The sequence below is a fragment of the Mytilus trossulus genome, chromosome 10 (assembly GCF_036588685.1).
Source record: "Mytilus trossulus isolate FHL-02 chromosome 10, PNRI_Mtr1.1.1.hap1, whole genome shotgun sequence".
Classification (NCBI taxonomy): Eukaryota; Metazoa; Mollusca; class Bivalvia; order Mytilida; family Mytilidae; genus Mytilus; species Mytilus trossulus.
The window spans coordinates 3,023,660-3,046,000 of NC_086382.1; the positions used below are offsets into that span (position 1 = coordinate 3,023,660).

Here is a 22,341-nt window from a genome sequence, read left to right on the forward strand (position 1 = left end):
CTATAATATGGTAAATTTTCTAACATTTTCATCTAAGTTTATTTACTCTTCTAGTTGCAGATAAACAGAACAAAGCTACTTTAACACTTACTGATGAACATATGAAAAAAAGACTTGCTAATTTTTCTCCAACCATTTAAAGCGTGAGGATGAACAAAACTTGTTCATATACAAGACAAAAAACACAATAAAATAAACAAAAAACATAGTTATAATATCATGAATATCTGCTGTTTATCATTAGGAATGGATTAAAGATATAATCTTACAGTTCTATACGATTTCTATCAGGAATATCTCAAAAGTGGTAGTACAATTTACATGATTAAAGTTTTTAGTTTTATATGCTTTTTATGGAATTTGTGCTATTCTTCAAAAAAATATTTCTAACATAATGAGAATTCCAGATAAAATGATCATGAAATATATCTTGTTAAATCTAATTAAATTTCAAAATTTTTATATTTTTTTAAACTTTCATCAGAGAGCTTTAAAATGGTTCTTTCAATCTGGCATAGTTCTAATTTCTTAAAGAAAATTTACTTCCCTTCAGAGAAATTAGACATTTTTTTGATGTTTTATCTTGTCAATGTACAACCACCTTTGATGAAATTCCTTGCAATATATACAAAAAAATAAAACTAAAAGAGTAAAAATTTCAGGAAATATACATCCTTTTGTCAAATTAAATCTTAAGAAATACAAACTAAATGAACACACATCGGTTAAGTCTTTTGTCATGCAAATAATTCCCCCATGAACAAACTTTATACAAGTGTAGCAGCCAAAATTTCCTGGTCTGACATGGGATAAGCTTGAGGTGTTACGAAGTTCCCGCCATAAATCACATGTGATGGTAACTCTGATAAGCCATATTTCGATGACAAATTAGAATGAGAAGTTCTATTTCGGTTACAATCCACGTAATTCATACTGTCGAGGAAATCTAAATTTTTGTATGGCAGCCCATTGTCTTGTTCAATCATCCCGTGCTTGTAACAATCTACATTCTCCTTATTATTTTGCCGCAAACTGCCATTGAATTTTGTAACGGAACTTTCAGAATTGTTTCGTCCCCTATTGAAAACCAATCTTTCCTCGGCACTGTGAGATTGGTGAGTTGTATCAACTGTCTGAAAATGTTGTCTTTCTTCCGCACTGTTAGATCTATGGAATCTACTCGGATAGTCGTAATTTAGTCTTTCATTGTAACCATTTTCTGGGAGCTGTGGCGGTACATGGTCATAGTTTGAATGAAGGTCATCATTCAAGGTCACAGACTGACAATATTGACGTAAGTGTTCTGGTTGATCCATCTGCATTTGACGAACAAGATTTTGATTGTTTAGATGAGTTAAGTTCACAGTCTTGGCATTCATTTGAACACATCTTGGAGATTTAACAGAAGCAATATGATGATGTTTGTGATGTGGATGATTTAAACGATGAGAATCATGATTATGATGCTGGTGATTATCCTGATTCTGATAATGATGATGAGCATGATTTTGATTAACTTGTGATTGTTTTGTATATAGTGATCCCTGATGACTGGCTTCACTGGAAGAAGCTGAAGCACTGCTTTGACTTTCTTCACTGTCAGAAGACTGAGTGGTAGATTCAGTTGAATCACGATTCGACTCTGATCTTGATTCAGTTGAATCACGATTCGACTCTGATCTTGATTCACTTGAATCATGATTTGACTTAATTCTTGATTCTGGTGAATCAGAATTCAACTTAGTTCTCGAATCACACAAATCATGATTACATTGAGCTTTTGATTCAGGAGAATCATGATTATGCTGAGTGGTTGATTTGGATGAATCACTTTTCAACTTTGTCTCTGATCTAATTGAATCATGATTTGAATGCATATAATTTGGATGTTGATCCGATTCCTGTTCCAAACGTAATATTGACAAGTCCATCTGATTCAATGGAGTCACATGATCATAGTTTTGTAAAATATTCTCAAAGTTCTGTTGACTTGTCAGAGAACTGTGCTGAGTCAGCATTCTATTATTATCATTAAACTTTCCATGAATTGCTGGAATTTCTTCTGGAGTACTGATAATAGTGTAACCAGTGAATGGGCCGTGACTATAAATATCACTTGAGGATGAGCTATGACGACTGCTGCCTTGTGACGGCTTCCTAACAGACGGTTCACGACTTTGCGAAGTTTTCCGTGAGGAAGGTTCACTGCTTTGTGATGTTTTTCGAACAGATGGTTCACGACTTTGTGAGGATTTCCTTGAGGAAGATGTTTTCCTGACCGGAGGATCGGTCACAAGTTCTAAATAAGTCGGTGTACCATTCGTCTGAGGATGTAGATAGTCAGCTGATGCGTCACATGGCTCAGGAGAATCAAATGATGTGGCACGATGAATAATCTTTCTGTATAACTGACTGTCACTCTGTAAAAGATACAAATTTGTATTCATTTACAACTAAATTAGATTAAATATATGGGTAGATGTATATTACAGGAAAAGCATGCTTATTTTGTGGCATTTTCCTTTGATATATTGTTTTTTTCTCTTTGATCCTTACAATTTTGGCCAGATATCATGCATTTCCTTCATGAAATCTTGGAAGTATTGGAAAAGGGCTTTCTCTTGATTTTTTCACATTTTATTATCCCAACATTTTAAAGCTTTTAAAAACGTCTGGGCTTTACTAAAGTTTGTGAACATCCGTTTTCTTAGGTTTTTGGTTGATATTTATCTCACTGGTAATCGATCATACAACATCACATAATTTAGAGTAAAATTTTAACTAAGGCAACCAAAAGTTGTGCCAGTCTTTATTCAGAAAAAGAACTATACATGATAAAAATATTAACCAACTTTTTTCATCAGATACATTTTTACGTATTTATCAGATTTGGTGGTGATTTATTTTTCGCTATTTTCACACCTTTCTAACTTTGTTAGTATTATCATAGACGGCAGATCAAATATTGATATATTCCTGACAACTTATATTAGTGTTATTTTTCTTCTTCATCAGTCACAGATATATCGAACTCACAAAAATTAGTTTGTAACCATTTGTTAAACTTAGTATAATAGTACTTACATTGTCATGTCCAAGTGATGAGGTCGTTCTCTGGTTTGTTTTGTTGTTGAGGGGGCGGGGGTGGTGGGGGAGGGGGAGGTGCTGGTTGTCTAGGTAACCATCCACTGAAACAAACAATATAAAATGTCATAATTGTTCACAGAAACACTTATAAGTCTGTAAAAAAAAGTATTTTAATGAGAATTACAAAAATAATATTTTATTATTTAATTCTTAGTTTAAAGCTACAAGTGTATCCTCCAAACCAAATATTCCATATTTAAGTTAAAGCAACATATTTTTTTTTTATTTGATAACAAATGATGATTCTTCTAGCTCATCACATGTATCAACCAACCATGTATGCTATATTTCAGAAGCACAGGTCAAATCCTCCACTATGTATAAAACTTTACCCATTTTCATCATAATATTTTAAGCACTTTAAATTAATCATTTGACTTAGTTGTTTTATGGTAAATCTTTCCTAATAGAAAATTTGTCCAAATCAGGAAGTGACTTAGTCTATTTTTTTGGTCTTTTGAATTTTCCTGATTATATTGTTTTAGCCTTTTTAAAAGATAAAACAGTATGCTTTCTATGTTTTTTTAATCTCTGGATTTTGGCAAAGATCTTTTCAATAGTTTGTAATGCCTTAGAATTAGACTGATAGATTATTTATCCAGGTCCAGAGGCAAAAATTTCATGCATGTGCAGAACAATAATGTTCAATTATTAGGAAATCACCAGAAATATCAGTATTCATAATTTGAAAGGCAAGATATGATATGTACTAAAAGTTTGATGGAATAAAAACATACAAACTCAACATAAAACAACAATCAAAATTTGAAATTAGTAAAAAAATTAAATAATTGAGTCCAGAGTGAGTTCTTAGAATGTGGAATTCTAAAATCTCTCTTTCTTGTCAATTTATAACGCAAGAAAATTTAAACATCAATGCAAATACATAGATATGCATTTCTTGCAAAATTTCTCTAATTGAAACAAAAAATTTACAACAAATACATCTTCCATATAACCAATGTCAGAAAATACAAAATGTCAATGAGCATAAGAAACAAGAAGAAAAGACCGGTTTGCCGAGCTTTTCACTTGTTTGGTAATAAACACAAATAAATTTGATATCTTCTGACAATGTAAATACATTATTTTTTTTATCCTGCAATTTATCATTTTTGCTAAAAAGCTCTTTTTTTATATTGTTGTTTTTTAATTTCTAGTAAAAATATAGAAAACTAACAACAAAATGACATGTAATTTCTATATTAATGATTTGGATAATAAATAAAAGAAACAGAAGTCCAGTACTATATTGTTCATATCTATAAATATATCGGACTTTGTATGTTAAAAAGGTTAATTGCAGGATAAATAATCAAAAAGCACATACACAGTATGAAATTTAACAACTAACAAATGAGTTTTAAGCAGATGTCAGATGAATGTACGAAGCGTAACATAAAAATCAAATTTCGTAAATAACATGTAAATAGATGATTATTAAATAAGGCTAAAATATGAATACAAAATGGCCACACATGAAATTTAACAAAATCAAACAGAAGTAAACAACATGGTCACACACAGGATACCTTTCGTCACGATTGACTTTGTTGACCGATGAAGGATGGACATCTTGGCGATTACGCCAACTATTTCTCGATCGTCCAGCACCTCAATAAAAAACATTTAATGTCTCAATTTTTGCAACAACAAAAATTAATGGTCTCGGAATATAAATTTTGATACTTTTAATATTACTATACTATATACAGAAAAAATTATAGTCATATTTTGTTATAAGATTTGTGCTGAAAAAGCCTTCACATTGCAATAACAACTAAATTGGAACCTTAATATTCATGTGCTTATTCCAAAATGTCTTTCATTTAATTATGTTCGACCCACCTTATACTGACCATTTTTTTAAATATTTATTTTCCTATTTCTAAATTATCTAATATAATTACCATCGACAGGCCTGGTCCTGACAGGCATTATATAATCAGCTAACAATGTGACACATTTCTCAAGGAACTGTTCTAACTGTTGTAAAATGTAGGTAAAGTCTGGTCTATCTTCTGGGCTGTAACTCCAGCAACTCTTCATGAGGACAAATCTGAAATATACAAAATATACCCAATATAAAATATGGTCTCTCTTCTGGGTTGGAACTCCAGCAACATTTCATGAGGACAAATTTACAATATATACAAAATAAATAAATGTTAAAAATATGGTATCTCTTTGGACTATGTAGGTTATAAGTAGTCTGGTCCCTACTGTAACTCCATAACATTTCATGAGGTATTTATCTTTATTATAAAAAATGTACCGGTATATCAAATTCAAAATCTTTTCTCTCCTTAGATTCTTTAGATCAGAAAAATATTCTAAATATAAATTCTAGTTTTTGAAAAATATGGTTAAAGTACAGGTGAATTACAGTCTCTTGTTAGGTCATACTCAAGATAATGTGATAGCTGATAAAGAAGAAAGAATTACCAATCATATTCACTGAGGACAATTTGAGGCAGAGGTGAAAATACATTTTTAGAACTTAAAAATATTTTATTTAAAAACTTACAATTCCTCTGGACAATGTTCTGGTTGTTCTAACTGACCACCAGATCTGACATAATGTAACACTTCAATATTTGTCCTGGCTTGATAAGGCTGCTGACCGAATGTAAGGACCTCCCACATCATTACCCCAAAGGCCCTGAAATAAAACATCATTTTTATTTGACAGTTTGAAATTTCAAGTCCCAAAGTTCACATTTTTATTCAACATTGCCAATATATTTTTCAAAGTATCTATTTATCAATCCAGTTTAATATCTCCTCTAAAATATTTATTTCATGGTATTGGTTAAGCCACTTGAATGCTATGATAATTTTTTGAAATATTTTTTTTCTAAAGACTATTACTTAAATATTGTATAACCCATATATATCAGTCTTACCTTTGCTGGTTAATAATGGAAATATACATAAGAAAAAAAACACAAAAAAAAACAATTACAACAATTTTCAGTGAATAATCATATTTCAACATATACAGCATATTGAACAAAGCTTTTAATCTCATGAAAAATTATTGCATGCAAAGCAGGACAAATTTTATTTTAAATTATTCCCAAAATCAACTGATAATATGCTGACCAAAAAGAGAAAGTTCTTTTTCAATAATTTGAATTTTAAAAGTACAAAAGCTTTTTACTATAAATATAAACATACCATATATCTGACTGTGTTGTAAATATTCCATCTACCAAAGATTCCGGGGACATCCATCTAACAGGAAGTAATCCCTCGCCTTCTTTACGATAATAATCACTTTTATAAATATCTCTGGCTAAACCAAAGTCTCCTATTTTGACAACTATTTCTGATGGAACTTTAGATGAGACGAGACAGTTTCTAGCTGCTAAATCTCTGTAAAGAAAGTCAAATAGAATTGAAAATGTGTCAAAGAAACAACCCGACAAAAAGGCAGAAAATCACCTAAGGCCAGCAATGGGTCTTCAATACAGTAAGATTATCTAAGGGCTATTTCTATAACCTGAATATTGGAGGGTAAATAGGTCATTACAATTGAAGGACACAGTTTATGAATCATTAATGGCTGTCTGTTTGTTCAAGGTCATGTGAAAAACCATCCTACTCTACAACACCTATTTCAGTAGAAAATCCCTAAAAGTACTGTATACTTTTATATAAGTACTTTAGGTGTAACACCACTAATTCAGGCCCGGCCAGAAAGCACATACCAGAAAGTAGTACATATTTAACACAAAATAGTTCCTACGCATGAGTGTAACTTTCAAAATATGTAGAATATTTAGGTATTGTTGGTATCAAATGAAAGCTGAAGGACTGGTGATCATTGTAGAACACTTTTGGACTTTTAATTTTGAATATTAAAAAAACTGCACCAAATTTTAAAAAGAGGGTACATTTAGTCTGTTTGTCAGATCTGAAGTACCTGTTTTGGTACATCCGAAATTCCGGGAACCAGTTCTTTCTTATATGCAATGTAAGGTATGTTGATTTTTTCAGTAGAAGACACCATAAAGTGTTGCTTTGACATGCAATGATTGCCACTTTATTTGAACTTAAAATGAAAGAGGTGTGCCTGGTTGAAATGGAGAAATTTAACATAGAAAGTAAAGGGACCATGAATTAGTGGTGTACTTCCTTTATACTTATATATATACTGTGGATTCATTTATATTCGTTGGATACCAATTTTTGTGGATTTCGTGGGTACAGGAGAACCACGAATTCAAATGTTCAACGAATAACAAATTTTCTAAAGGAATGAGTGTAGACTTTGCCAAAATCACGAAATTAAATATCCACAAATATGTAAATTTTCCTCAAACCACGAAAATTGATACCCACGAAAATAAATGAATCCACAGTTCTCGCAGGTTTGTTTTAATTGAGGAGGGAAATTATATTTTTGTTGATACTTGTACCCATTGCAACAAAACGTTTTTCTAGATTTTTCAAACCTTATTGAATTATTCATAGCAGAGAAGATTTTTTATATTCTCACCTGAATCATATAAATAAATTACTCTAACACAAAAATAAGCATCGAGATTAACAGGTTGCTATGGTAATGAGCAGTCAAAACTTTCAGCCCTTAATTATTTTCATTTACACAAATTTGATTATCTATTTATAAGGATAATTTCTGGATACATGTACTAAAATTCTATCATAAGTGATGTTTTTAACTGTTCATCATTTTCTTATCTTCATATTTCAAATGTCCCTTCCTAAATATCTATTACTTACCTGTGAACAAAATGCTCTCTTTCTAAATATTTACATCCCCTAGCAACATGAACACAAATCTTCACTAAATCTGTTAAACATAAACTGGTAGAGTTTGTCTGAAATTGGAAAAACAAAAGATCTTAAAAGTATTGACCAATTTCATAATGTCTGCTTACACTAAAATATTATTATTTGCACCATTCAGTGGGTAAACTCTTCTTAAATTGCTTAAATTAAAGTTCTATCAAGCAATGGTTAAATAATATTAGAATAACTCTATCAAGAATTCAAGAATTTATTTTAATAACTACAAATTATTCACAAATGTACTGATTTGTCACGCACTGAATATTTTGTTAAATTCATTTTGATGCATTGCTATCTACAATGTCTTGACAACATTAGATGTTTCTGAAAGACATCAGTGTAGTGAAATTTTTGGTTTGTATTGTACTAAGAAACCACAGAATTTTAAAGCAACCAATTAAATTCTATAGAGAAAGAAAGTAGAGATAATTTTCTGGTTACTCACCGACATCCCTCTACATGTCCTTAAATAAGACAACAGGTCACCACCCTCCATTAACTCTAGTATAATAAACTGTGGATCATTATCTAGGCAGACGCCCAGTAAACTCAGGATGTGATCGTGTTTAAAATTACTCATCAATACTGCCTCCTTCAGAAACTCCTCTTTTTCATGGTCTGATGCACTTTTTCTCAATGTCTGCAAAAAATATTATATTTATTCTCTGTAACAATATGATAATCTTCAATCTAAATTGTGTACAAGAAAACATGTATTGTTCATAACATCAAAGATTGAGATTCACTCCATACCAGGTTTAAAGAATTGAAATTCCAAATATGAATACAATAATATAATTTTTGATCCATCATTTTTTTCTGAAGTCTTCATCATTGAGGGGGGATAGGAGGGGTGCTGATCCCGAAATCCCTGGCTTAAAAACATGAAATCCTGAAATCCCGGACTTAAAAACACGAAATCCTGAGGTCCAGAAATTCAAAAAAAAGAATTCCCGAATCCCGACATCCCGAGCTTAAAAATACCCGATCCCAGAGTCCCAATAAAGGTCCTATCCCCCCTCATCATTCTGTTTTAAGCTTTTGAGGAAATTCATCATGAAGTTTATTAACATTCAGTAAAAAAAAGACAGCAGTCTATACTATATGTATTTTTTAAGACATTACCTACATAAAAGGAATTTCATTAAATGTAAATTCTTTTAAAGCAGCATTTATCATGTCACATATTTCACATCAATGAAATCATTGCAAAAGAATCGTAATTATTGCAAGTACTACAAACCTTCACTGCAGCTTTTGTTTCTCCTGAGCTATCACTTAAGATATTCTTTGCCACCCCTTCAAAGACTTCACCGAAGGCACCACTTCCAAGGAATTTGGTCAGCATCAACTGGTCCCGTCGGAAGTGAGGCAGTTTGGCAATATCACTGTCAGTAGGAACAACGCTGAAAAAGATTAAAAATTTTACAAATCAAAGATAATTTTTCGGGCCAAATCTGAAACTACATGTTTTTCAAAATGCATTTAGTCTGCAAAACAAAATTATATATCTATGAATTTTTCTGTATTCCTTATGACATCATGTATTCTAAAACTTCAATGACAAATTGAATAAAAAATCACCATGTCAATTTCAAATTATTTTCCAATAATGAATGCATACAATTGTTTAAAATAACCTACTTGATAGCATATAATGTGTTACTCTCAGGCGCTGTGTGCAGTGGGAGCTCTCTCAGAATAGCTAGCTCATGGTCTGGGCCTCGAACAATGAATTCTTTTGGTTTCCTATTTTTTCTATTTCTTTTTCTCATTACTGCAATATAAAACAGTACATCATGTATAATGTAATACATCTGCTAAAATTTGTATAGTGCTGATATTTTGGGGCTTCAATTAAGAAAGATATCATAAATTTGATAAGTCATGCTCAAGAAAAGTTTTTTACAGATTAATTTTAGAGGATAATTTGTCACAAGGAACTGACGAAAAAAAAGTTTACAGTAATTTGAAACAGGAAAATCAGGCAGGATTTTTGTATAATCAAAACTCACCATAACAGATATCATAAATTTGATAAGTCATGCTCAAGAAAAGTTTTTTACAGATTAATTTTAGAGGATAATTTGTCACAAGGAACTGACGAAAAAAAAGTTTACAGTAATTTGAAACAGGAAAATCAGGCAGGATTTTTGTATAATCAAAACTCACCATAACATATAACAAACAATAGCACCACCAGGAATACAAACACAAATGAAAGGGAGATAACCACAATGGCTACTGTGTCGTCTGCTGCTGCAACAATATCTGTAAAATAAAATAAAAAAAATTAATATACCAGTAAAAACAATAGGTAAAACTTGTTATCACCTGAATTGTACTTACATGAGCAACACATAGAGTACAGTGCCAAATGTGGAGTAGGACTTGCCTATCCTTCCAGAGAATCTGAGATCACCCCTGGTTTTTGGTAGAGTTCATATTAGTTACCTATGTTGTGTTTTGTATACAATTGCTTAACAGATCAATCTGCAGATTATTGCTTGGGTTATTTTTTTTCTGTAATGCAATCCTTGGTGGTGGGTTGGGTGTTAGTGACACCTCTCCATTAATTTTGATAGGGAGTGTACAGGATTTTCACTGCACCCTAGCAACTATAAGAGTTTTTTTTCAAATAATAGAGGAATTAAAGTACGTACATACATACATACTTATGTTACAGCTGTATTACCTCTATATACAAAAGCTGTACTGTTATTACTGAATGGTCCAAGTCCGTTAGCATTGTCAGCAGCCACACGGAAGAAGTATTCTTTACCACTGGTTAAAACACCATCATCAATTACCCAACGAGCCTCAGTTCCATTATATACCTCAGTCCACATCTGGTAGTTGGTGCTCCTGTAAAAAGATATGGGAATAAAATAGGGAACGTGTCAAAGAGACAACAACCCGACCATAGAGCAGAAACAAATTCATTCAAATACAAACTTAATCAACATTTCAAATCGTGGGTCAATGATGCAAGATCTCAATCATAAACTTCACTTCAAAACCTTTATTTCTCTACCTTAAAATCAAAACTTAGCAGAACTCCATAAGGAGTATACTCACCAATACTGAAGTATATAATGGAGAATTACAGCACCATTATCATTAGGTTCTGACCATTTAACCTCATACCCTTGGGTTGACAAGGACTCTGTTATTGGTGGATCAGGTACACTTGGAATGCTTGCTGTAATAGAGAACAGACCAATGAAAATATTGTAATATAGTCACATGATGATGGATAAGCCAATCAATATACTGCTTGCTATAAAAGAATACAAGATCTTACACTACAGAAACAGAATGTGCGAAGGCTGTACAGCCAGTCAAAATTGTTAAAAACTTCTATTTTTTTACTACAGTAAATTCATAAATTATTGCAAGGATTTTATAAAAGCATGCGCCAATAATGCTACTAGGTGACCAAAAGTTTCGCAATAATAAACATAACAATCAGACATCTGATATATATATGTTTGCATATTATCCTAAAATTGCAATAATTAATCTCATTTTTTTGGCCATTCTTGGATAGTACAAATAATAAATGCACAAAATATTTTCTTATGTACAGAGTATCTGAAATTTATAGATGCAAAAAATAAATAAGCAGACAATGGCTAGTATATTTGACCACTTAGGACAAAACACCAACACTGAATTCACAGTGCAAAGATGTAAAACATTGAATAGAACCACTATATGATACTTACACTGTGTTCTGAACATAAATCTATCTCCACCGGTCCAATACATTTTAGTAAAAGTCCCTTTGTATAAAAGGACCATACGAAAACAGTAATCAGTGAAGGGGTCCAGGTCTCTGAATGTTATATTGAATGTCTGGTTAGATGATGTATAATAAGGGAGATCACCCATATTGTTCCAATTAGCTTCTTTTGCATAGGGACACTGAAAAAAAATCGATATTTTTTAAAAGATTTTGACAATATCAAAATATTTTTTTATGTCTGATTATTTCAAAACTTTATACAAATTCTGCTGAATATTTGTAGTCATTATGCAGTATATAATGTGTATAAAATAACTGTATAATAATTCAAATTTCTGCATTCTTATTAACTTAATGTTAAATAAACTTTTTGCTAATTTTTGAAGGCTGTATAGTGACCTATCTAGCTGTTAATTTCCGAGTCATATAGTCTCTTAGTTGTCTCATCTTCTTTTTTACTAAAAATAATAAATTGAATCTGCAGATTCATTTCATTTCCCAGGTATCAATTCTAATTGGATTGAGGAAAACTTTTATTTTCCATTAGCTGTTTCTGAATCTATTGCATTATGGGTCATTTTCAAATGAGTACACAAAAATGTTGTGATTGGTTTAAATTGCTGCAAACAATGGAAATAAATCCAATGACAATCATGATGATACTGTCAATGAAATTACCCATAGTCCTTTACATTCCTAAGCAACCAAAAGATTCCCTGATGATGACTTACCTTTATGTACTGAAACTTGGCTATTTCCACACTTCCATCAGAGGGTGATGTCCAACTTATGGTTAAGTTATGTCTAGCAGACGACAGTAGAATTATGTCCCCTGGGAGTTCAAATGTTCTTATTGTTTGAGGATCACTTGTATTGAAAATCTTCTTTTCAGAGTTGGCAGCCTTCACCTGAAAGAAGATTTCTAGAGATTAAGCAAACAGTATAATTAAAGGTTACCATGAGACCCCATTTATCTTCAAAGTCAACTTTTACATTCCTTTATATATAGCCTTTAATAGAAGCCTGGTATTGCGGATGAGTTTTTACTATTGATGCTTTCTTTTTTCAAGAATTACTTTAATTTATTGCTTTTGCTAGGAGAAGGAAAATTTTCTTGTTGAAACCATTTCATAAACAGTATTCTTATGCATTATATCTAAAGAAAACATAAACAAAAGAATATGTTTAAATGTCAAATTATTTGGTTGTATGCATTAAATGATACCCTCTAAATGTAGTTATTTTAAAAAGTTATTTGAATCCTTGACCACTAACTGACTTGAACCCAACATCTTGGTTTATTTGTATTTTAATATACCTCTATAGTGTAATTATGATTTGGCAGTAAGTTTGATATCGTCTGCTCGTAGACATTTTGATCATGTGACACATTGACCTCTACTTCTGCCCTCAACAATCCTTTGTTAGTCTGGGTTGACCAGTGAATGGCATAGACCAAATCTTCTGGAGGGCCATTAGAGACGGTGGGTCTAGACCATTTCACATTAATCTGTTCTGGAGATGTTCCAATCAAAGATTCTATTGTTGCTTTGTGAGGTACTGGAATAAAAATGGTAATATTACTGCTATTAAAAACGTTAAAATGAGGTCTTAGAGGACATTTTCTTAAGTTGAGATTACTTGAAAAGATTCCAATATAATAAATGATTATTTCATTCAAAACCGTAAATTTTGTTATTGAAAAATTTCCAAAGGTATTTACAGACAAGACTAACGTTTTTGTTTTTCTTATCATTATAGCAACAAATATAGATAGTGTCTTTATGAAATAAACCTATGAGTTACCTAAAATTTTAAGTCCAAATACAAAGAGGTAGAACTTGTTTATTGTAAAGTATATGGTAACCTATGATATTGTGTTGCATTTGCCATATTTGTTTGTTGTTCAATGTTTTAACATAACTGATGCTATCACCAAGTTTTCTCTTTTAAATCGTTTCACATTTGTCCTTTTAGCCTGCTATGGCTTACAATAGTGTAATATTAACCATAATTTCATCTAGTTTAAATTGTCTTTATCATTTGTTATACAAAAAAAAAAAAATTTAAATTCATATTTATCTAAACAAACCTCCTGCTCTAGTCTGGAATACTGTTGGAGAACTCAAAACCTCAGATAAATACTCTGTGTAGTAGTTACTGACGGCCCCATGCACTATGTACAGTGTATAGGGCTGTAGCTTGGTCAGAGTTATGGTGTTGTTGTAAGAGGCCTGAAATATAACAATAGTTATTCTACACACAGCTAAATACATGTACATGTACAATAAGTAATCCAAGAATTGAAATGAGGAAAATCATGACCTAACATCAATGATGTTTCACACATGAGTTAATTAATTGCAATTAAATACACGTACATGTACAATAAGTGTACATTGTCAAATGATATTTGTAGAATAGAGAATCCATGAAATCAAATAGAGGCCGGTCAATAGAAGCCTCAGTAGCAGAGTGGTCTAAGTAGTTCAAAGCCTATCAACAGTGAGGTTGTGAATTCTAGTCCTACAAATGGCAGGTGCCTTGACTCCAATCTTAATCGACGAGGATTGTTAGATTTGAAACCAAAGGTCAGTTGTTCTCTATAGCACTCAAGCTTTCTCCACCAATAAAAACTGGCCACAGCAAAATAATTTGAAGGCTGAAATTTCATTTGCTGATAAAAAACTTACCAGAACAAAAAGTAGCATGGACTGTTGTCAGATTATTGTAAGTGTGGACAAAGCTATGTATTTCATTCACAATAAATCAATACGAGACACCATCTTACCTCAGACATACAACCACTGCCAGCAGAACCACACGGCTGGGTCCCTGCCTTATAATATACTGAATACTTAGTATCAGGAACAGAGATACCAGTACAAGACAGTGGCCAGGTGATGGGTTCTAGTTCTAATTCAATGGTCTGGTTTGTTTTTTGTGTCAAGGTAACAGAACCTTTATATGGTTGAGGATAAAGACATTCTGTAGCTAAAATAAAAGAAACATAAATAAATTTCTAAATGTCGTAAAAATACATACAAGGGTGTGCATTGGGATTTACCCTTATCAGAACTTGGAAACTATTGAGTAATGTTTCGGGATATCAGAAAGAGCGCTTAATTTTTTCCAGGAATTTGAGTTTATTCAAGGTACATCAATTAAAAGACAGAGATCTGGTTTTGATAATGAAGCCTAAAACAATAAAATAAAGCACTTTCCCTAATAATTTAAGCTAAGTGATCTGCCTTTTTTGTTGTTTTTAAAAATACAAAAAAATCAGATTGAACTCTAAGCAATACAAATTTTATAATTTTCTGTCAAATCAAGTTTCATGCTACATATATACTAAAGCAAAAGAGCTGCAGATGTGTAATTAAACTTATTACATTAGTTGCAATCAATTACATTGATTTCCCAGTTAAATAAAAACCGATAATTTCACATGTGAAATAAACGTGGTTATTTCACTCTTTGACGTCATACAACAATGAAGTTATCAAGATGTAAATAACAACGGATCAATCCAAATTGTAAATGCATAGAAAAGATATATAGTTCCTTACAGGTTTTACATTAATTTCTTTATAAGAACCTATTTGCCAATGCAATAAAAAGAATAACTTATTAAAGATTTCAAATATCGAGAAATATTCAACTCGTGACCGAACAACACTGATAATTAACTCATGCGCTACACGCATTCTTGACTTAATGTGTTGTTCAGCCACTCGTTGAATCTTTTTCTCTATTTGAATTCTTCGATTAGTTATTCTATAAATCTTTCTCTGCTAGATTTGAACTTTTGCCCAATTAGGAAGAAATCAACAACAATGCTGTTACAATGAAAATATTAATTGGTAATGTACTACGATTTTCTCCTCTAATGCATCTACCTAGTATCCTTTTTTCCAAACACTACTGGTGTTTTCATTATACTTACAAGGTAAAGGTTGGAGGTGTGTCCCGTATCCAACCATATCATGAACTTCTCCTATACTCTTGGTAGTAACAATACTTGTCTGTTTATCCATAATGTATAATAGCTTCTCTGTTTTGTTGAACCAGTAAATATTGGAATGATCAACTGTTAAATTGTCTGGTGGAAAACCTGAAACAAAAAGTGTAAAAATTTTAATGAAACTCAACATGAGGGATATTTCATGATGCAACAATAAAAAACACTAACAATCTAAAATGTCTTATAGAAATTAAGGCTTGAAAGCATTTACAATGCAATTTTCCATATAATTAATATTTCCTAGAGGACAAGTGTTTTCTTTATTCTAAAGTCGTTTGCAATTGATTTTGAACATGTCTGAGACATAAGCTTTTACTATAAGTTTAATAATAAACTGTTATCACAGAGATATGTCTCGCCTTTTTGTAATTTTGATTGTAAAGTAAGCAAACCATTCAAAGTCAATAGACCATGACTGAGGGGGTAGAGCCAAATAATTTCCATGGCAATGAGATGTGACAATGCTAATACATCTGCATACCAATTATCATTGATGTACCACAAGTGGATCTCCATAAACTGACCTAATCACAAAGTAATACATGTAAAGTAAGCAAACCATTCAAAGCAATAGACCATGACTGAGGGGGCGAAGCCAAAAAATCTCCATGGCAATGAGATGTGGCAATAGTAATACATCTGCATATCAATTATCATTGACATACCACTAGTGGTTCCCCATAAAACTGAGCTAATCACAAACTAATACATTGTTGACGCCGTCGCCGACGCCGGAAACAGCATACCTATGTCTCGCTTTTTGACTCCGTCAAGGCGAGACAAAAATCTGGAGGATTGTACACATGAGGGTCCTTATATGACTGGACAGACAAACTCTTGATAATTTGATGTACCTGCATCTATTATAATTGTAGGTCTGGTAAAAAACTAACCTATCTTGCTGTTAGAAGTTTGACTGGTTACAGATTTACAGAAACATCCATTTATATCTGTAGCTATGATGGATTTTGTTCCTTCATCATAAAATAAAATCTCAGTCTTTGCATCCTCAGTATTATCCAAAGCTATTCTAATTCCTAGTTGGAAAGATGCTGAACAATTACAACTAGGAGCCTCTCTTTTATTTCTGGCATTACTAAATAATGGTTTGACCTTGTGGTCTGGACCCATCTTGTACAACTCAGAATGGCTCTCACTGGTATCTGATTCTGTCCATGCTATAGTACTGGAATAAATTAATATTTGTAATAAAGTTTTCATTAGTAGTTGAAAATTGCTGAGCTAAATTTTTAAGGTTCAAGTTTACAAGGTAACAATCTGAAGGAAAACGGATTACCCTAACCCAACATATTATTAAGATGCTGAGCCAACCATTCCTTTCTATTACTCTTAATAAAATGCTGGATTCCTTAATGCTGAACAAACAAATCTACTTTTATTCAAATAGCGGCAAATTTAACATACAACATAACACAATTGAGGTGTAAGGCTAATACATGACTACCAAGACAATTTTTGCATTCTAGGATTTTTTTTTTAAATTTCATAACAAAATCATACCCAAGGAAATGCCAATTAAATTACCTTGTATGAGGATCTGACACTATACTGTTTATAATACCATCTCTTGACTGTAGTTTATAACTTATACTTTGATCCAGTAGGTATGTGATAATTGAACTTGTAGACTGTGATGAGTTGACCTCTACAATGAATAATGACCGTCTGATCCAATCTACAGCAAGGTCAGTTACTTTACCCTCCAATTCTAAAAGCTTAAAAAAACAAATAAATGTTATGGTATATTTATTTTTCCTTTTAGGTTGAAGTGCAAAAAGTTGAACTATGGGATAATGCTCACTCATGGTAACCATCACCCACAAGACAAGAAAACAAATTAAACAGTAAAGAATGCTCAAATATAGCTTGATTCCAAAACTTGTGCCACATGTGGAGCAGGATCTGCTTACTCTTTACAAACACCTGAAATTGCAAGGTGTTTTTTTTTTGTGTTTTTTTTATGGGACAGTTCCACCTTTATGTTTTCAATGAAGTTTTTTGTAGACATGCCTTTTCAATTTTTTGCTATGGTAGTGTTGGAAGTTTTATTATCTTTTAGGTATCTTCTGCCCTTTTTAATAGGTAGATAATATAACTATTGATGATTTTACCTTTTTTTGTCCCTGTTTACCATGTTCCATCAACACATTATTTTTATCAACCCAGAACATCCTATTTTCCTGGGCCAGGTATGTGGCAACCATTGGTGGTACAATAGGCTCTAATACAACTGTCTTATTACCCACACTGTCAACCTCCTCTATTGATATCTGATTGGCTGATACCACTAGTATCTTAGGAACAGGATTTACAGCTAAAAATAGAACATAGGATAACTATGATACATAAAAAGTGTCTAAAGATCTTTCTAAAACCCAAAACTGGAAAATCAGAATTTGTGCATGCATTTCTTTTTGTGATAATTAAAGGAAATCAAAGTGTAATTCATTATTGTGATTTAAAGAAATACAGCATACAAACAAAACTATAAACATATTTTTAACTCAAGACTTTAGTTTTTGCGAAAACCTATCTTTTACAATCTTCCTCTATAAGTCATAATACATTTACTACCCCTGCCTCCCTCCCATGTTTCCCAGACACTTACCATCGGCTTCAGCAGATACCAGGTCAGTTTTGGGTCCACATCCCTTTTGTGTACAAGCTGATACCTGACAAAATAAAAATATATCAATGGAACCATAACTATATTTTTTAATATTTTTACTAAATATCATGCTGAATTTCGATTTTTTTTATAGCCCTTTTAAAAATCCTGAATTTCCCCCTGGGTAAGTTTAATTAGTTTAAACAATATTTTATTCAAATAAATTGAATTGGATTGGGCAACAGGCATAGCCTATGTAAGCCCTCTCTCCCTGGGTTGGTTGTTTGTTCAAATATTTTATATTAAATTCCAAGCTAAAAATTATTACACCATGAGTCAGTCCCTAAATAACTGATCTTTTTTTAATATTGCTCACCTGGAAGAAATAAGTCATGCCAGGTTGAAGACATGGTAGGTTAAAATGTCTGACAGAATTTGGTACTGATGTGACGTTTTTGTTAATTTCGTTTCCATTCTTCCAGGAATAAATCTTGAAATCCATAATTATTCCATTTGAAAGTTTTGGTAATGTCCAACGGAAATCTGCAGCAAGAGAATTCTCTGAGGTCATTGATTCTTTATGCTGGGTCACATAAACTCTTGGAGTTAATGGTTTACTGGGAACTGAAAAATATAAACATGGATTATCATATATTGTTTAATGTTCATATTTTGATATAAACATTTTGAAAAATACACATGAATCAATACAATATGGTGAGCATTTAATCACACCAAGACAAGAAAAGTAGTGAATAAAATTTGTCATGTCAAAACTTATAACAATATATATATATTATAAAAAACATTATGTTTTTTTGTCATTTAAAATTTATTAGTAGGGTCAAGTATTTGATGTCTTATGCACTTATCCCAACCAAAAATGAATTGAAATGCCGCTTATCTCCCCTTCCTATGAGATATTTTTTTTAACTTACCTGACATTGGTGTATTGATATCAGCCACAGTAACTGGACCATAACCCCAGTATGTGTAAGCTCTGAGTGTAACGGTCATCTCTGTATAGGCTGATATATTAGACAGTTAACTTACCTGACATTGGTGTATTGATATCAGCCACAGTAACTGGACCATACCCCCAGTATGTGTAAGCTCTTAGTGTAACAGTCATCTCTGTATAGGCTGATATATTAGACAGTTAACTTACCTGACATTGGTGTATTGATATCGGCCACAGTAACTGGACCATAACCCCAGTATGTGTAAGCTCTGAGTGTAACGGTCATCTCTGTATAAGCTGATATATTTGACAACTAACTTACCTGACATTGGTGTATTGATATCAGCCACAGTAACTGGACCATAACCCCAGTATGTGTAAGCTCTTAGTGTAACGGTCATCTCTGTATAAGCTGATATATTTGACAACTAACTTACCTGACATTGGTGTATTGATATCGGCCACAGTAACTGGACCATACCCCCAGTATGTGTAAGCTCTTAGTGTAACGGTCATCTCTGTATAAGCTGATATATTTGACAACTAACTTACCTGACATTGGTGTATTGATATCGGCCACAGTAACTGGACCATACCCCCAGTATGTGTAAGCTCTGAGTGTAACGGTCATCTCTGTATAGGCTGATATATTAGACAGTTAACTTACCTGACATTGGTGTATTGATATCGGCCACAGTAACTGGACCATAACCCCAGTATGTGTAAGCTCTGAGTGTAACGGTCATCTCTGTATAGGCTGATATATTAGACAGTTAACTTACCTGACATTGGTGTATTGATATCGGCCACAGTAACTGGACCATAACCCCAGTATGTGTAAGCTCTGAGTGTAACGGTCATCTCTGTATAAGCTGATATATTTGACAACTAACTTACCTGACATTGGTGTATTGATATCAGCCACAGTAACTGGACCATAACCCCAGTATGTGTAAGCTCTTAGTGTAACAGTCATCTCTGTATAGGCTGATATATTAGACAGTTAACTTACCTGACATTGGTGTATTGATATCAGCCACAGTAACTGGACCATACCCCCAGTATGTGTAAGCTCTTAGTGTAACAGTCATCTCTGTATAGGCTGATATATTAGACAGTTAACTTACCTGACATTGGTGTATTGATATCGGCCACAGTAACTGGACCATACCCCCAGTATGTGTAAGCTCTGAGTGTAACGGTCATCTCTGTATAGGCTGATATATTAGACAGTTAACTTACCTGACATTGGTGTATTGATATCGGCCACAGTAACTGGACCATACCCCCAGTATGTGTAAGCTCTTAGTGTAACGGTCATCTCTGTATAGGCTGATATATTAGACAATTAACTTACCTGACATAGGTGTATTGATATCGGCCACAGTAACTGGACCATAACCCCAGTATGTGTAAGCTCTTAGTGTAACGGTCATCTCTGTATAAGCTGATATATTAGACAGTTAACTTACCTGACATAGGTGTATTTATATCGGCCACAGTAACTGGACCATACCCCCAGTATGTGTAAGCTCTTAGTGTAACGGTCATCTCTGTATAGGCTGATATATTAGACAATTCTATAAAATTCTTGGTGGTTTGCTGTAAATATAGAAAAATCTTTATTAAAACACAAATAGCTAAGACACTAAGGCATTTGAATTCCTTAAAAAAATGTAAATTACACATACGGTGACCTATAATTATTAATGTTTGTGTCATTTTGGTCTTTTGTGGGTAGTTGTCTCATTGGCAATCATACCACATCTTCTTTTTTATACAATAGTGAATTTCAGAATAAGAACACAATGCAATGGCTGATTTCATTTCTTTGAATATTATTTGGTTGAAATTAAGGATAGATTTATTCAGCTTCAATTTTCAAACATGCTTTCTTAATATAAGGAATCAAGTTTGAATTTTTACACTGTGTATATAAATATTTATAACATAAAAAAAATTCTGAATTTTAATATAACATGAAGTTAATGAAGGACCTAGACAATAAAAAATCCAATAATGAAACAATAGACCTTCAAACAAACATTTTATTACCATGGCAACACTTCTTCCAGCAGCATCATGTATCTGTATAGAAACTTCATAAAATATATCACCATGGTTAACTACGGCCTTCTGCCAGGTCAGGTTAAAGGTCGACCAATGACCTTCACATCTTATCGTCTGCTCTGGAATTTCTGTTGGTATAATTTTAAGGCTTTTCTTGTCCAAACTCTCTGTAAAAAGTATGTAAATATTCAATATATCAGAAGTATAGATCTGCTTGATAATGATTTCTCCTGCTAATTACAACTACTTCCAGTTATGTAGTAATTTGATTTAATTCAATTTTTGTACTTTTTGACATAACTTGTTCTTTCATTATAAATGTTTTTTTTCTTTTTATAATAAAATTTACTGTTTACTCAAATGTCTTACTATTTTCAATTTCTGTGAAGCAATATTTGGTAAGTGCCTGGCTATGGAGTACTGTGGATTCATTATTATTCTTTAAATACCACATTTCGTGGTTTTCATGGATATAGGTGAACCACGAATTCAAATGTTCAACGAATTATAGATTTGGTATAGTTTTTGTAAGAATAGACTTGTAAAACCATAAAAATCAAATATCCACGAACATGCAAGTTTTCCCCAATCCACTAAAATTAATACCCACGAAAACTGATACCCACGGAAATTGATACCTACGAAAATAAATGAATCCACAGTATATATTTCCACATGGTGCTTAGTAAGTTATATTGACCTAAAGGTTCCAAATGGTAATGCAAATGATATTCATTTAAAAAGTTTGTTCAATTCAGTTATGATTTTATTGCATAACCTTTATGAATTATTTGTGTCACAGTTGACTACACATATCTTAAACTTTTTGTAGTTAAAATGCCTTTAAATTTCCTTTGTTATGTTTGTTGAAAACCAACTTTAAAAACAAGAGATAATTTCAGCTTTCCAATTGTGAAATTTACATTTACCGTATGTTAAAAAAG

The 22,341-nt window shown here is 32.3% G+C and overlaps 1 protein-coding gene across 1 annotated transcript in view; it reads right to left on the reverse strand.

Moving 5' to 3' along the window:
- Nucleotides 1–767: 767 nt before the first annotated feature.
- The window catches only part of LOC134686565 (proto-oncogene tyrosine-protein kinase ROS-like), a 106,257-nt gene continuing 84,683 nt past the window's right edge, over nucleotides 768–22,341 (reverse strand). The window contains exons 19-48 of the mRNA XM_063546237.1: nucleotides 21,383–21,564; nucleotides 20,800–20,929; nucleotides 20,570–20,659; nucleotides 20,225–20,314; nucleotides 19,995–20,084; nucleotides 19,650–19,730; nucleotides 19,305–19,409; nucleotides 18,743–18,990; nucleotides 18,367–18,430; nucleotides 17,870–18,072; nucleotides 17,283–17,473; nucleotides 16,631–16,923; nucleotides 15,660–15,827; nucleotides 14,505–14,707; nucleotides 13,806–13,947; nucleotides 13,032–13,273; nucleotides 12,445–12,621; nucleotides 11,694–11,892; nucleotides 11,044–11,167; nucleotides 10,661–10,830; nucleotides 10,138–10,236; nucleotides 9,610–9,742; nucleotides 9,209–9,371; nucleotides 8,411–8,605; nucleotides 7,897–7,994; nucleotides 6,328–6,525; nucleotides 5,675–5,809; nucleotides 5,058–5,206; nucleotides 3,085–3,188; nucleotides 768–2,420 (exon numbers count right to left, since the gene is read on the reverse strand). Coding sequence (XP_063402307.1) covers nucleotides 768–2,420; nucleotides 3,085–3,188; nucleotides 5,058–5,206; nucleotides 5,675–5,809; nucleotides 6,328–6,525; nucleotides 7,897–7,994; nucleotides 8,411–8,605; nucleotides 9,209–9,371; nucleotides 9,610–9,742; nucleotides 10,138–10,236; nucleotides 10,661–10,830; nucleotides 11,044–11,167; nucleotides 11,694–11,892; nucleotides 12,445–12,621; nucleotides 13,032–13,273; nucleotides 13,806–13,947; nucleotides 14,505–14,707; nucleotides 15,660–15,827; nucleotides 16,631–16,923; nucleotides 17,283–17,473; nucleotides 17,870–18,072; nucleotides 18,367–18,430; nucleotides 18,743–18,990; nucleotides 19,305–19,409; nucleotides 19,650–19,730; nucleotides 19,995–20,084; nucleotides 20,225–20,314; nucleotides 20,570–20,659; nucleotides 20,800–20,929; nucleotides 21,383–21,564 — 6,119 coding nt within the window. The remainder of the gene's footprint in view (nucleotides 2,421–3,084; nucleotides 3,189–5,057; nucleotides 5,207–5,674; nucleotides 5,810–6,327; nucleotides 6,526–7,896; nucleotides 7,995–8,410; nucleotides 8,606–9,208; nucleotides 9,372–9,609; nucleotides 9,743–10,137; nucleotides 10,237–10,660; nucleotides 10,831–11,043; nucleotides 11,168–11,693; nucleotides 11,893–12,444; nucleotides 12,622–13,031; nucleotides 13,274–13,805; nucleotides 13,948–14,504; nucleotides 14,708–15,659; nucleotides 15,828–16,630; nucleotides 16,924–17,282; nucleotides 17,474–17,869; nucleotides 18,073–18,366; nucleotides 18,431–18,742; nucleotides 18,991–19,304; nucleotides 19,410–19,649; nucleotides 19,731–19,994; nucleotides 20,085–20,224; nucleotides 20,315–20,569; nucleotides 20,660–20,799; nucleotides 20,930–21,382; nucleotides 21,565–22,341) is intronic.